The 14,397-nt window shown below is 50.3% G+C and overlaps 1 protein-coding gene across 5 annotated transcripts in view; it reads right to left on the reverse strand.

Moving 5' to 3' along the window:
* The window catches only part of inpp4ab (inositol polyphosphate-4-phosphatase type I Ab), a 57,874-nt gene that overhangs the window by 7,910 nt on the left and 35,567 nt on the right, over window positions 1-14,397 (reverse strand). For 2 of the 5 annotated variants that reach the window (XM_056595175.1, XM_056595176.1), the window contains exons 13-24: window positions 14,329-14,346; window positions 13,469-13,652; window positions 12,752-13,018; window positions 12,163-12,322; window positions 9,363-9,395; window positions 8,163-8,335; window positions 6,049-6,172; window positions 5,482-5,549; window positions 4,894-5,093; window positions 3,622-3,719; window positions 3,356-3,468; window positions 2,985-3,139 (exon numbers count right to left, since the gene is read on the reverse strand). In XM_056595175.1, coding sequence (XP_056451150.1) covers window positions 2,985-3,139; window positions 3,356-3,468; window positions 3,622-3,719; window positions 4,894-5,093; window positions 5,482-5,549; window positions 6,049-6,172; window positions 8,163-8,335; window positions 9,363-9,395; window positions 12,163-12,322; window positions 12,752-13,018; window positions 13,469-13,652; window positions 14,329-14,346 — 1,593 coding nt within the window. Of the gene's footprint in view, window positions 1-2,984; window positions 3,140-3,355; window positions 3,469-3,621; window positions 3,720-4,893; window positions 5,094-5,481; window positions 5,550-6,048; window positions 6,173-8,162; window positions 8,336-9,362; window positions 9,396-11,149; window positions 11,324-12,162; window positions 12,323-12,751; window positions 13,019-13,468; window positions 13,653-14,328; window positions 14,347-14,397 lie in introns of all 5 variants that reach the window. The other 3 variants (XM_056595173.1, XM_056595174.1, XM_056595177.1) reach the window with 3 other exon arrangements.

Genomic DNA, 14,397 nt, shown 5'->3' on the forward strand with positions numbered 1-14,397 from the left:
CAGACAAAAGAACCGATGGGCGATGATGGTGTGGAAGCAAAGGTCAAAAGTCAGGGCCACAGAGGGAGGATGAAGAGGAGAAAAAGAAGAAGAAGAAGAAGAAGAAGAAGAAGAAGAAGAAGAAGAAGAAGAAGACGACGAAGGGGAGAGAGAGAGAGAGAGAGAAAGTAAGAAGGAGGACACAGAGAAATCAAGTTCAGAGATATGTTCTTTATGTTGATAAAACATACTTGAAGTTAAGATCTACTCATGCATGTGTGTTAGGGAGGAAATAAAGTTTTACAATTTTAATTTGAAAGTAAGTCAACACACAAATGGAGATTGACTCGTGCAAACAAAGGGGAAAATTATTTTAAAAATAAAAAAAAATCGCTGGCAATCTCCGACTGCAAAGGAGATGCTTCATAAATATTTGGCCTGTTAAGTCTTTTGAGACTGTACCTGTGATTAAGTGCTATACAAATAAAACTGAAATTGAAATAGAATTTAAATTGTGTTTACATTTTATTGAAAATGAAATTGAAATGGAATGCTTATTAAGTGACGAGAAGGAGGATTTAGCGACTCAGCTACTCAGCCACTCCTGGAAGACCCAGCACTGCATTGCAAGGCGATACCAGCGTTCCATGCAGAAACATCGGGAGGACACAAGGAAAGGAGAGGGAAGAGAGGAGGGGAGGAGAGGAGGAGACGAGGAGAGGAGATTGGAGTCAGAGGAGAGAGTGACCCATGCAAAGACATCAGGGGGACACAAGGAAAGGAGAGGGAGGAGGGGAGGCGGGGAGGAGAGGGGAGGAGAGGAGGAGATAAGGGATGGCTGAGGTTCCGAGGACAAGAGCCATGCTTGGATGTTGCATGAGGGAGGGGGGAGGGTATTTTTATTGAGCACAACTATACATGACGGGGGCGGACATTCTGTGTGTGCGTTGTCTTAACACACAGGGAAGGGATTACCAACGGCCATGGTTTAGTGCGGATGGTGTTGCCTGTGGCTTGGTAAATGGTGGATGGACTGCATTTATATAGCGCTTTAATCCAAAGCACTTTACAATATTGGCGGACATTCACCCATTCACGCACACCCTCACACACTGACGGCGGAGTAAGCCAAACAAGGCGACAGCCAGCTCGCCATGGAGCAGTCAGGGTGAGCCGTCGTGCTCAGGGACAACGACGACACCCATCTAGTAGGAGCCGGGGATCCAACTAGCAACCTTGCAGTTACCAGCCAACCCGCACTAACTCTTCTGAGCAACTGCCGCCCCATTGGTCACCAGTGTGACACACAAAACTGACAAACAGACGAAGCTAGCTGATCGAGTCGGAGCAAAACTACCGTACTGGGTCTGAATGTTTTAAGGGACAAGTGTCATAATTAAGCTTTGGCTGAAAACACTGTGATGCAAACATTAGATGACTGTCTCAAGCTTGTGTATGTTTCTGTATTTATCCAGATTAAAATAAACCTTCAATAAATGAATAAGGTAGACAAGTTTCATTAAAACAGTTATGATGATAAGGATGAAGATAGAAGCACTGAAGAGCGATTTGGAGTTTGAAAAGATCAAAGTCCTACGTTTTCAAATGTGTAAAAGGTTGCTTTCAATTGTACACTACCGTTCAAAAGATTGAGGTCACGTAGAAATGTCCTTATTTTTATAGAAAAGCAATTTTTTTTTTCAATGAAGATAACATTAAACTAATCAGAAATACAGCCTAGACATTGTTAATGTGGTAAATGACTATTCTAGCTGGAAACGGCAGACTAGTGGTACATTGTTGAGCTAATCTTGTTCAAAGACTAATTGATTATTAGAAAACCCATGTGAAATTATGTTAGCACAGCTGAAAACTGTTATAAAAGTGTCAGTGTTTCATGGAAAACAAGAAATTGACTTTTGAATGGTAGGGGGAATTATCTTTGTCAAATAATGGTATTTTTGTTGCGTGACACCGTTGATCCGATCAAGGAATAGCAGACAAATAGTTGATTTATTGGACATCATCTCTCTCAGAGTTAAGAGAAATTAAACAAGACATCCATTTTGTTCCTAAAACCTTTCTTTTACGCCTGAAGGGAGAATACAAAGGATGTGTTTGTGTGTGTGTGTGTGTGTTTGTGTTTTCATTGACTGTGTGCGTGCACACATGTGTATGTCTGTGTGTGCGTGCGCACGCATGAATGAGCGAGTGAATGTGTGCGAGTGAGTGAGGGAGTGACAGATGAAAGGGCAACAAACCAAGCAAAATGGCAAAGGGTAGCGGGATTGGGTAACGGGATCTCTCTCAGAGAGTTAAGAAGAATTAAACAAGACATCCATTTTGTTCTTGTTTTGTCATGACGTGAAAGGAGAATACAAAGGAGGAGTGTGTGTGTGTGTGTGTGTGTGTGTGTGTGTGTGTGTGTGTGTGTGTGTGTGTGTGTGTGTGTGTGTGTGTGTGTGTGTGTGTGTGTGTGTGTGTGTGTGTGTGTGTGTGTGTGTGTGTGTGTGTGTCATTGTGTGTGTGTGTGTGTTTGTGCGCACGTGTGCAAGTGAGTGGAGCGAGAGATGAAAGGGCAACAAACCAAGCAAAATGAGGTAGCCAGCGGGCTTAGGTAGCATAACTCAGCATAGGCTAGCCGTTGCTGTACCCCCCCAAAAAAAACAAAACAGGCATCAGTATTGGAGCGGCTCGCTAAAGCTACAAACAAGCTAGGGTCGCGGACACATGTGAGAGACACACACACGCACACACACACACACAGAATATTTTTTCTTTCGATTTATACACAACTTTTAAACAAGATGAAAGAAAAAAAACTTTTTTTTAATGATTATAATTTCTCCGAAAAGTTACAGAACTTTAAAAAGCGAAAAAAAAAATCAATGAAAAGATACATTTCCTCCCAAAATACAAACAACAAACAAAAGTGAGTGTGGGGGCGTGTGTGTGAGGGGCGTGTGTAGGGTACTCTTTCAGGGTTCGGTGGGGGGGTCACCTACCTGCGCATGCAGTCCAGCGCCTGGGTGAAGAGCTGGGGCGCCATGCGGTGCTCGTGCTGCAGCACCAGGCACTGCTCCAGGGTCACCGACATGGCCGTCCGGTCCTTGGCACTCTTACAGCTGGTGAACCGAACGCCGTTCAGCCGCCGGCAGATCTGGGGGGGGGGGGGGGAAGTGCTATTCAGTCATGTTGCCAACTCCCTTTTTCCAAATCGAAAAATGATCAGGGAGGTTCCAGCCGAATTGTAAACTGCAATTAATTCACAATTAAGGCATTTAGCAGACGCTTTTATCCAAAGAGACTTACGTGAAACAAGGTTTTTTTTGCAACAGACAGACAGACAGACACACACACACACACACACACACACCTCGGCCGCCTGCCACAGGATGTCGACGTTCTTGTTCTTCCTGGCGTGGACGTTCTGCGCCAGGAAGCGCAGCAGCTCCGGGAGGCAGGTCTGGGAACGGGACTGGGGGAGGCCTGGACGGGGGGGCAGATTAATACATATATTAATCTATGCCAGGTATACGATGTATTAATCTGGCAAACATCGTATGCCAGATTAATGTTAAGATTTCATTATTCAATTGTGTGTGTGTCTGTGGGTCTGTCTGTCTGTCTGTCTGTACTCACAGTCCTCCGGCAGCACCTCTTTGAACTGGCTGTAGTAGGAGTTGAGCCGGGCCAGGCTCTCCAGGTTAAGGGCCTCCTGGAGGGAGGTGTCTCCAAACCTGACCACACACACACACACACACACACACACACACACACACACACACACACACACACACACACACACACACACACACACACACACACACACACACACACACACACACACACACACACCTTTTCCATTTTCGTTCTTGACAAACGACCCATTAGTCGACCCATTCATCGATTTGTCCAGCTACAGCCCCGATCGTAGACCAGCGTTTCCATCTCCCCAGCGCTTTCATCTGATCCGCCAGCCTGCTGAGTCGCTGTATCAACATGGAGGTTTTCTGCCCAGTCACCTCTGCTGGACCCGGCCGTTTGTGTCAGAGACACACACACACACACTTAATATTGTGCAATGGGGGATGCGTGGTATGTGTTTTTGTCTGTGAGTGCGTTTGTCTGTCTGTGTATCGGTGTGTGTGAGTGTTTGTTTGGCTGTCTGTCTGTTTCTGTGTGTGGACGGGTCTGTCAGTGTGTTTGTGTGGTTGGCTGCGTCTGTCTGTGTGTGTGGCTGTCTGTCTGTCTGTTTGTGTGTCTGTGTGTGTTTGTCTGTGTGTGTATGTGTGTGTGTGTGTGTGTGCTTGTGTCTGTATGTCTCTTGTTTTTAGAGACTATGGATAGAGAGGCCTCAGCTGACTTCCCTGCGAGCTGGAGGTTGTGTTTGTTGACCGCGCAAACAGTAACAGTAGCAGTGAAAATCCAATTCAACTCGAGTGCGTCTAAAATCAAGAACATTTTACTCGGTTCATTCAAAATCTAACGAATTAAAACTGAAACCAATCAAAATTAACTCAAACTCAAGTAATTCTAACTCAAGTTAATCTAACTCTAGTAAATCTAACTCAAGCCAATCTAACAAAAAATAAAATCTAACTCAAGTCAATCAACCTCAAGTCAAGCTAACTCAAAAACGAACAAATCGAGTAAATCTAAATCAATTAAAACAAAATCCAGTGAATCCTAACTCAAGTAAACCCAGATCAGCCCCCCAGACAGACGGACGGACAGAGAGACAGACGGACAGAGAGACAGACAGACAGAGAGACAGACAGACAGACAGACAGACGAACGGACAGACAGACAGACGAACGGACAGACAGACAGACGGACAGACACGCAGCAGACAGACGGACAGACGGACGGACACGCAGACAGACAGACAGGCAGACAGACAGACAGACTCACTTCTCGGCCAGCGTCTGCTGCTCGTTGATTCCCACGCTGAACAGAACCGGTTGAACCCGGAGCAGCATGCCGTTCTGGATCTCCCGCGGCAACGCGTCAAACATGGCGCCCGGCAACGGGATGCGGACGTTGAAGCCGTCACGGTTACCGGTGATAACGGGCAGCATGTCGGGGGCGGAGTTTCCCGTCGCCTGGGTGACCTGGGGGAGGGGCATGAGGAGGAGGCGGGCCAAGTGAGCGTCACATCAAGTCACACCAAACTCAATTCAGATCAAACTTAAATAGATCAAACTTAAGTCGAATTCAAGTTAAAATTGAACTCAATTAAATCAAAGTCAGGTTCAATCTAAATGAAACTAAGCAAGTAAAAAATCGAAATCAAGATAATCAAACTCGTTGAATCGAAAATCAACAAAATTCAAATAAATCTAATTCCCGAAAATCTAAATCAAGTAATGAAACTCAAATATATTAGACTCAAGTAAATCAAACTCAGATCAAATTGATATCTTGAGTTCAATACATATTTTTTTTCATTTGGTTTGATTTCGATTATTCCAGACACGGATTCAGACGCTGGTTCTTTACCTTAAAGGTCACGTTCCTGAGGTCCATGATCCCAACGCTCATGTCCTCTAGCATGGCCAGCTCCTCTCCTGGGGTACACACACACACACACACACACACACACACACACACACACACACAGACACACACACGTTTACATTTAGGGCACTTATCCAAAGCGACTTACACCCATTCACACACACATTCACACACCGACGGCGGAGTCGATCCCTCAGTGCGACAGCCAGCCCGTCAGGAACAGTGAGGGTGAGGTGCCTCGCTCAGGGACACCTCGACACTCAGCTAGGAGGAGCCGGGGATCGAACTAGCAACCTTCAGGTTACCAGCTCTACCGCCTGAGCTACTGTCGCCCAAACACAAAAACACACTTCAATGGTGGATGATGGGGGTGCGTATTGCGTGGTGTGTATTTTTTTTCTGTGTGTGTGTTTGTCTGTCTGTGTATCAGTGTTTGTCTGTGTGCTTTTTTTTGTGCGGCTGTGTGTTTGTGTGTCTTTGTGTCTGTCTGCCTCTGTCTACGTTGGTGTGCGTGTGTGTGTGCGTGTGCGTGTGTGTGCATGGACCCACCGTAGGTGCTTAGCAGAGACTCAAACTGGGCCAGCAGGCCGATGGTGTAGAGTTGCCGTAGGAACCCGTCGTCACGGAGACAGCTCCTCAGCTTGATGATGAAGCCGCAGATGAGTGCGCTGAGCTGGAGCGACACAAACACACACACAGTCAATACGCAAAACACAAACCCACAACACTGCAGTCCATAAGCACAATCCAACACAAGATACGTGGATGGATGGGATTCCGTGTGTGTGTGACAGTGTGTGTGTGTGTGACAGTGTGTGTGTGTGTGACAGTGTGTGTGTGTGTGTGTGTGTGTGTGTGTGTGTGTGTGTGTGTGTGTGTGTGTGTGTGTGTGTGTGTGTGTGATACAGAGTCTGACTAGATGATGAGTGAATGTTAAGTAAAACCCACTTTGCTTTCTGTGTGTTTGTTTGAGTGACAGAAAGAGACACACACAGACACACAAACACGAACAAACCAGTCCCTCCCAGAAAAACACGATTATGCGATCGCATAATTCAACGCATAATCAGCCAAAGTCTGCATATTCATGCGGGGGCCACATTTTTTTCAAAAATGCCGCACTTTCACCGCATAAATTGCTGATTGCCGCTCAAAATATGTGGGGCTTGCATGATTTCATAATCCCTGCATTTTCGTTACAAAAAAGTCACATACATCTTAGCAGAAAGTTGAAAAATGTTGCGTTTACTTCACACAAGAGCAGCCATTTCCCCCTGTTGCCATGGGAACGTTATGAAGTAACGTAATTACGCAATTACGTGACTTGAACGTCATCGAAAAGCTGCGTTTTTCCTCAAGTTCCCGCAATTTGTGCAAGTTCCCGCAATTTCATCGTGTAAAATTGCATAAATATGCCGCATATTTCATCGCATTTTTAAGAAAACGTGCCGCATAATCAAGGATTTTTGGCCCAAAATCACAAAAAATGCCGCATTTTTCTGAAGGGACTGACAAACAGAGAGAGAGATAGAGAGAGAGCGACGAAGACAAAGAAAGAGTGAGAGAAAGGGTGAGAATGTGTTTCTGAGAGAGGCAGAGAGAGAGAGGCAGAGAGGCATAGGCAGAGAGGCAGAGAGGCAGAGAGAGAGAGTGAGAGATAGATGAAACAGGCCCCCTCTCTCCCCTATAGGTGGATGTCATGATGATATCGTGGTGTCATTACATGAGGGGCTATATTTGGACACACAGTGCTGAGCAACTTCCTCTTGTTGTGTGAGTGGACTGGACGTCTTGCTCTATGCTGACTGTGTGTGTGTGTGAGTGTGAGTGTGAGTGTGTGTGTGTGTGAGTGTGTGTGTGTGTGTGTGTGTGTGTGTGTGTGTGTGTGTGTGCGCATGTCCCTGTGTGTGTGGGGGTTTATGTCCCTGTATTAGGTCTGTGTGTGCGTGTCTCCTGCGTATTAATGTCCATGTGTGTGTGTTTGTTCCCCTTGTGCCAGTGTGTGTGCGTGTATTTGTGTGTTCCTGTGTGCGTCCCTTTTTGTGTATGTACGTCCCTGTGTGCTTCTTTGTGTGTGTGCTTCTTTGTGTGTGTGCTTCTTTGTGTGTGTGTGTGTGTGTGTGTGTGTGTGTGTGTGTGTGTGTGTGTGTGTGTGTGTGTGTGTGTGTGTGTGTGTGTGTGTGTGTGTGTGTGTGTGTGTGTGTGTGTGTGTGTGTGTGTGTGTGTGCAGGGCCGGCGCTCGGCATAGGCGAGCTAGGCGACCGCCTTGGGCGACAAATGCGTTGGGGGCGCCCTCTGGTGGCGCCCTTAATTAGTCAATTAAAATATACGACGCGAACGGAGAAGGGAGGGGGCGCGGGAGCAATCGCCAGGGCGGCCCGAAACCGTCACCGTAGCACCCCCCCCCCCCCCCCCCCCTCAGAAGACCTGTCCAGGGCGTGTGTGTGTCCATATCTGAGTGTTTGACCCTGTATTTATGTGCGTGTGTCATGTGTATGTGTTCCTCCTTGTATGTGTTTGTGTCCCTGTGCAAGCGCGCACGCGCACGCGCACGCGCACGCGCGTGCGTGTGTGTGTGTGCGTATGTTCCTCCATCTGTGTGCGTGCGTTTCTGTGTCCCCCTGTGTGCGTCGGTGTGTGTGTGTGTGTGTGTGTGCACTGACCGTCTGGCAGAAGACCACGTCGCGGCGGTACTGCAGCTGGGTCTCCATGGCGACGGTGGGCGCGGCGTCTCTCATCAGCAGGAAGACGAGGGCGCTCTTGGCCCGCTCGCTCATCAGGGCCACGCACGCCGTCAGGGTGGAGAGCAGGGGGTACAACGCCTCACTCCACTGCCCTGGGACACACACACACACACAGGGAGACACACACACACACACACACACACACACACACACACACACATTCAATACAACATCTTGGCTATTAGGCGATACACAAGGGAAAGGACAAACACACATACGCGCAAGCACGTCATGTGTGTTTCTGTGTGTGTATGTCTGTGTGTTTGTGTGTGGGTGTATGTGTCCTCCTTTGTGTGTCCACTAGCCTGACACACAGGGACACACACACACAGGTATCCTGTACACATCTCCTCGGACTCCAACGGGTTCAACACAACAGCGATGCTACCGCCGCTACACGATGGAAAGGACAAACGTTTATATCCTCATAATGTATACGTGTGTGTGTGTCTGTGTGTGTGTGTGTATGTGTGTGTGCGTCTGAGTGTACGTGCGTCTCTCTAGCGTTTCTACACAAAACTCTGAAAGTGGGTCGATACAGATAAATAAAAACATAAAAAGGTACGTAGAAACAGGGATGGGAAACACGAGTGGAGTGGAGAGGTTGTAAGGCAAGGTGAGGGAATGGGTGAGGGATTATCAGCCATAGCACAATTAAAATCAAGACAAACCGCCGAGAGAGAGAGAGACCAAGGCCGAGAGAGAGTTCTCAAACGAAAGGTAGCACATTTTGATAGGTAGCATAAAGGAAGTGGAGGAGGAGTAGGAGGTGTTGAAGGAGGAGGAGGAGGAGGAGGAGGAGGAGGAGGAGGAGGAGGAGGAGGAGGGGGGGAAGGAAGGGAGGAGGAAAAAGAGGAGGGGAAAGGAGGGAGTGGAGGAGGAGGTGGAGAGGAGGAGAAGGGGAAGAGGAGGAAGAGGAGGAGGAGGATCAGTCGGGGTATAAGAGGGGGAGGAGGAGGATGAGGAGGAGGAGGAAGAGGAGAAGCATGAGTCAGGGTATTAGCGGGAGAGGAGGAGGATGAGGAGGAAGAGGAGAAGCAACAGTCGGGGTAATAGCGGGGGAGGAGAAGGAGTGGGGGTGTTGGAGGACGAGAAGGAGGAGGAGGAGACAGCTCTTACCTGGGTATGCCTCCTCAGCACTGGGGCTGCCATCTGAGTAGAGGGGATGAGGTGTGGACATAGACACAGTTAGGGGCTGGGGGGGCGGGGGGCGGGGGGGGGCACGTTGTAAGCAACAAATGACACCTACGCACACCTATATGCACACACACGTACACACACACACACACACAGACACACACAGCTGCAAACTAGATCCAAAAGCCATTTCCATGTATCGATCAATTACGTCGTTCTGTGATCGATTAAGCTTGCCTGGCTCAGCGGCTCGGTGAAAGACAGCGAGATTATAACAAGCTCATCAATTAGGCATGACCCCTCTCCTCCTCCTCTCCCTCCCCCCCTTCTCCCTCTCCCCTCCACCTCCTCCCTCTCCTTCCTCCCACCTCCTCTCCTCTTCTCATCCTCCCCACCTCCTCCCCTCTTCCCTCTCCTCCTCCTCTCCCTCCCCCTCCTCCTCCTCCTCCCTCTTCCTCCTCCTCCCTCTCCCTCCCTCTCCCGCCTCTCCCTCTTGCCTCTCCTCATCGTCCCTCTACCCCCCTCCTCCTCCTCCTCCTTCCTCTCTCCATCCTCCTCTCTCTCCCCCCTCTCCTCCACCTCCTTCTCTCCCTCCTCCTCGTCCTAAAGCATAGCTCAAAGAGGAGGGGGGGGATGTCCTCATTGGCTGGCTTCCTGTTGGAGGTCACATGATACATAGAGAAGCAGGAAGCAGCCCTGCGCATGGGATCGAACCCGCGACATCCGTCACACGGAGGACACACAGCGGTTCAACGAGTAGGGGAATCGGACGGCACGATGGAGAGAGAGAGAGAGAGTGAGACAGAGAGAGAGATAGTGAGACAAACAGACATTGAAGGAGGGCGAGACAGAGAGAAGGAGAGAGAGGGAGGGAGAGGGAAGGAGAGAAAGCTAGAGAGAGTCAGAGAGAGAGAGACAAATAGTGAGAGAGAAAGAGCAAGAGTCAGAGCGAGGATGAGACCCAGAGAAGGAGAGAGAGCGAGAAGGACAGAGAGAGGGATCAAAAAACAAATGTTTGACGGTGGTTTTGTTCATCGTGTTTTCTATATCTGATGAGAAAGAGATGAGAGACAGACAGACGGAAAGGAAAAGGTGTAGAAAACAACATCATGGATTGTGTTCAGAGGAGGACGGAGAGGAACAGCCAGCCAGGGAAAGGGGGGGGGGGAAGAGAGAGAGAGAGAGAGAGAGAGAGAGAGAGAGAGAGAGAGAGAGAGAGAGAGAGAGAGAGAGAAAGGGAGGAAGAGAGAGAGCAACAGGAAAACAGAACGAGAGAGAGAGCGGAAAGGGAGACAATGAGAGGAGGATAATAGAGTCGAATATAGTATAATATAGTGGACTAGAGTAGGATATAGGGGCATGTAGAAGAGTATAGGGGAGTACAGTACAGTAGAGTAGATTACAGTACAGTACAGTATAGTTGACTAGAGCAGAGCAGAGTACCGTATAGTACAGTAGAATACAGTATAGTACAGTACAGTATAGTACGGTACAGTAGAGTACAGTGCAGTAGATTACAGTAGAGTAAAGTAGAGCACAGTAGAGTGCAATAGAGTACAGTAAAGTGCAGTAGAGTACAGTACAGTACACTACAGTAGAGTACACTAGAGTACAGTAGAGTACACTAGAGTACAGTACAGTAGAGTAGAGTGCCGTAGAGTACAGCAGAGTAGAGTGCAGTAGAGTACAGTACAGTAGAGCGCAGTAGAGTGCAGTAGATTGCAGTAGAGTGCAGTAGAGCGCAGTAGAGTACAGTCGAGTAGACCTACAGGGTTCAGGGTTGGGCGGGCATGCAGTGGGCAGGGAGGATGAGGAGGGTGATGGAGGAGGTGACGAGGAGGAGCAGGGTGATGAAGGTGATGAAGGTGAAGGTGATGTAGCCGAGGGGGGGTCGCCGGGGGCGGGGCCCGGGTTGATCCAGAACGCCCGCGTCCGTACACTGCCTTTGTGTGGTTTCATCGGCATAATTCATAATCCATAACTCATAATTCATCATTCATTATTCATACCACGGATATTTCAAACAATCACTTTTAATCAAAACGCTGTTATTGTTCTTTAACCCCCAGCAGTGGTGGGCGGGGCTACCCATCATGCATCAAGCTGGGCGGAGCTCCCCCCGGTGTCCTTTTCTACGCTAGATTAGCCCAGCAGCTAACTAGCTTAACCCTTCACCAGCTTAGCCTAGCACCTAGCCCCAAGAAGTTGGCAGAAGTAATGCTTGGGTTCTTTTATGAACCGCGGCGCGGCTACGTAGCCTCATCTTCGCTGGATTAGCCTAGCAGCTAGTGCAGATAACTAAACCTTACATTCAAATGCTTAGCTTCGCCTAGCAGCTAGCTCAAGGAACGGAGCAGAAGCAATGCTCCGGTTCTTTCAGCAACCGCCACACAGCTAACTAGCCTCATCGTCTCTAGCTTAGCCCTCCCTTCCCCTCCCTCCCCCATTCACCCACTCCCCCTCGACCAACTCCCCCTGCTGAAGCGTCTGCCTTTCCCCTCCCTCCTCCTCAGCCCATCCCCTCTAGCTCCCTTACCTTAGCCTAGCAGCTAGCTCAAGGAACGGAGCAGAGGCAACGCTCCGGTTCTCTCACCAACTGCAGCGTGGCTAGCTAGCCTCATCGTCGCTAGCTTAGCATAGAAGCTAGCCTAGCATCTATCACAAACAGACACACCTGTGCTTGTGTTTGCCCTCCTCCTTCTCCTTCTCCCTCTCCTCCTCCTCCCCCTCCACCTCCTCCTGTTCGCCCCCTCCTCCCCCTCTCCCTCCTCCCCCATTCTACCTTTCTTGGCCTGGTGGTCCGAGGAGGAGGAGCAGCAGGAGGTTGTGTCCTGCTGGGAGGAGGAGGAGGAGGTGCTGGGCCTCCTCTCCTTCCTGAGGAGCTGGTCCACACGCTGGACGACACATTCCAGAGACTTCTCCACGTTGAGCCACACCTTCTCCTGGTGGGGGGGGGGGGGGGAAGAGAGAGAGAGAGAGAGAGAGAGAGAGAGAGAGAGAGAGAGAGAGAGAGAGAGAGAGAGAGAGAGAGAGAGAGAGAGAGAGAGAGAGAGAGAGAGAGAGAGAGAGAGAGAGAGAGAGAGAGAGAGCACCAAGATGAGGAAGGTAGGACGAGTGTTGGGTGAATCTCATCCAAGAAGAACAAGAAACAATTTAAATGTATCCTCCTCTCCCTCCCTCCCCCCCCTCCCTCCCCCACTTACCCACTCCTCTTCCACCCACTCCCCCTGCTGCGTCTGCCTCCTCCTTCTCTCCCTCTCCCCCCCCTCCCCCCTCTCCCTCTCTCCTCCCTTTCCTTCCCTCCCCCACTCCTCCTCCACCCATTACCCCGCCTGCGTCTGCCTCCTCCCCCCCCCCCCTCCCCCACTCACCCACTCCTCCTCGACCCACTCCCCTTGTTGCGTCTGCCGGCTGTTGCAGCCGCTCCACTTGGCCAGCAGGGTGTCCCGGTCGTTCCTGAGCACGACCAGCTCCTCCTCCTCCTCCTCCTTCCCCTCCTCCCCCTCCGCGGCCGCGGGGGAGGCGGAGGGGGAGGAGGGGGAGGCACGGGAGGCAACGTAGTCAGGGCGGGCGGCGTTCAGGGCCTGGACGGAGGAGGAGAGGAGGTCGCAGTCGCACACGCTCACCAGCTGACGGGCCTGGGGGAGAGAGGGGGAGGGGGGGAGGGAGGGGGAGAGAGGGGAGAGAGGGGGAGGGAGGGGGGGGAGAGAGGGGAGAGAGGGGGGGGGAGGGGGGAGAGGGGAAGGGAGGCAGTGAGAGGGGGGGAAAGAGAAGAGGAGAGGGGGGAGAGAGGGGAAGGGATGCAACAGAGAAAAGCTCTTTAACTCTTTTTACACAATGGCTGGTTCAACCTGCTGACCACCAATTGGTCAACGAGCAACAGGTGTGCAGCCTACCCCAGCCCTAGAGTCCAATCAGACTCAGACCAGGTGAGGCTGCTGAGACCAGACATCTCGCTCGGTGTCTGTGTTTGTCTGCTTTTGCTGTGCACAGTAAGACCCTCACCGCTTCCCTCCTGCTGCTCCCGCTCCTCCCGCTCCTCTCTCTCTCTCTCTCTCTCTCTCTCTCTCTCTCTCTCTCTCTCTCACCTTATCCACCAGGGTGTCCAGGGTCCTCTGGAGCCCGGGGGCAGAGCGCTCCCTGGCGGCCCTGGAGAGCCTCTCTGCGTAGTACCCCACCTGGGTGCGGAGCGTGTCCACGTGCCCCAGCACCTCCCTGGCCCGGGACACCTCCTGGGGTGAGGAGGGGGAGGAGGAGGAGGAGAGGGAGTGGCTGAGGAGGAGGAGGAGAGGGAGAGGGGGAAGGGGAAGGAGGTGAGGCAGAGGAGGGGGAGGGAGAGGGGGGTAAGGAGGAGCGAGAGAGTGTGAGTGAGGAGGAGGAGGGGGAGAGGAGGAGGAGGAGGAGGGGGAGAGGAGGAGGAGGAGGAGGAAGAGAAGGAGGAAGAAGAGAAGGAGGGGGAGAGGAGGAGGAGGAAGGGGAGAGGGAAAGGGAGGAGGAGGAAGAGAAGGAGGGGGAGCGGAGGAGGAGGGGGAGGGGAAGAGGGAAAGGGAGGCGGAGATCAAAATTATAAAGTCTGAAAATCATAAAATCCTGCTCCTTTGTGAAATGCTTGTCTTTAACACATTAATACACATAAAAACATTGCAAAGACAATCTTCCGTCAACCCACAATGCACCAGACCACTTGAAAGCTGAGGAGATTTTGACAACGAAAAAAAGCACAGAACAAGACTTTATTTTCCGATAAATATTCTAAAGCGAGAAAATCGTGAAATTCTGCTTCTTTGTGAAATGCGTGTCGTTAACACATTAATACACATAAAAACGTCGGACAATCTGCCGTCTACCCACAAAGCACCAGTTTAGACAGACGACTGAGCAACACACAGCAGAGTTCAAAACAAACAACGAAAACCAATTTCGAACCATAGCCGTGTCAACAACTCACCATTCCTCCTCATATTCGCTGATCCCAAACAAAGGCAACGTAAAATAAATCAGGAAATTAAGAAAAAGG

Source organism: Gadus chalcogrammus, chromosome 7 (assembly GCF_026213295.1).
Source record: "Gadus chalcogrammus isolate NIFS_2021 chromosome 7, NIFS_Gcha_1.0, whole genome shotgun sequence".
NCBI lineage: Eukaryota > Metazoa > Chordata > Actinopteri > Gadiformes > Gadidae > Gadus > Gadus chalcogrammus.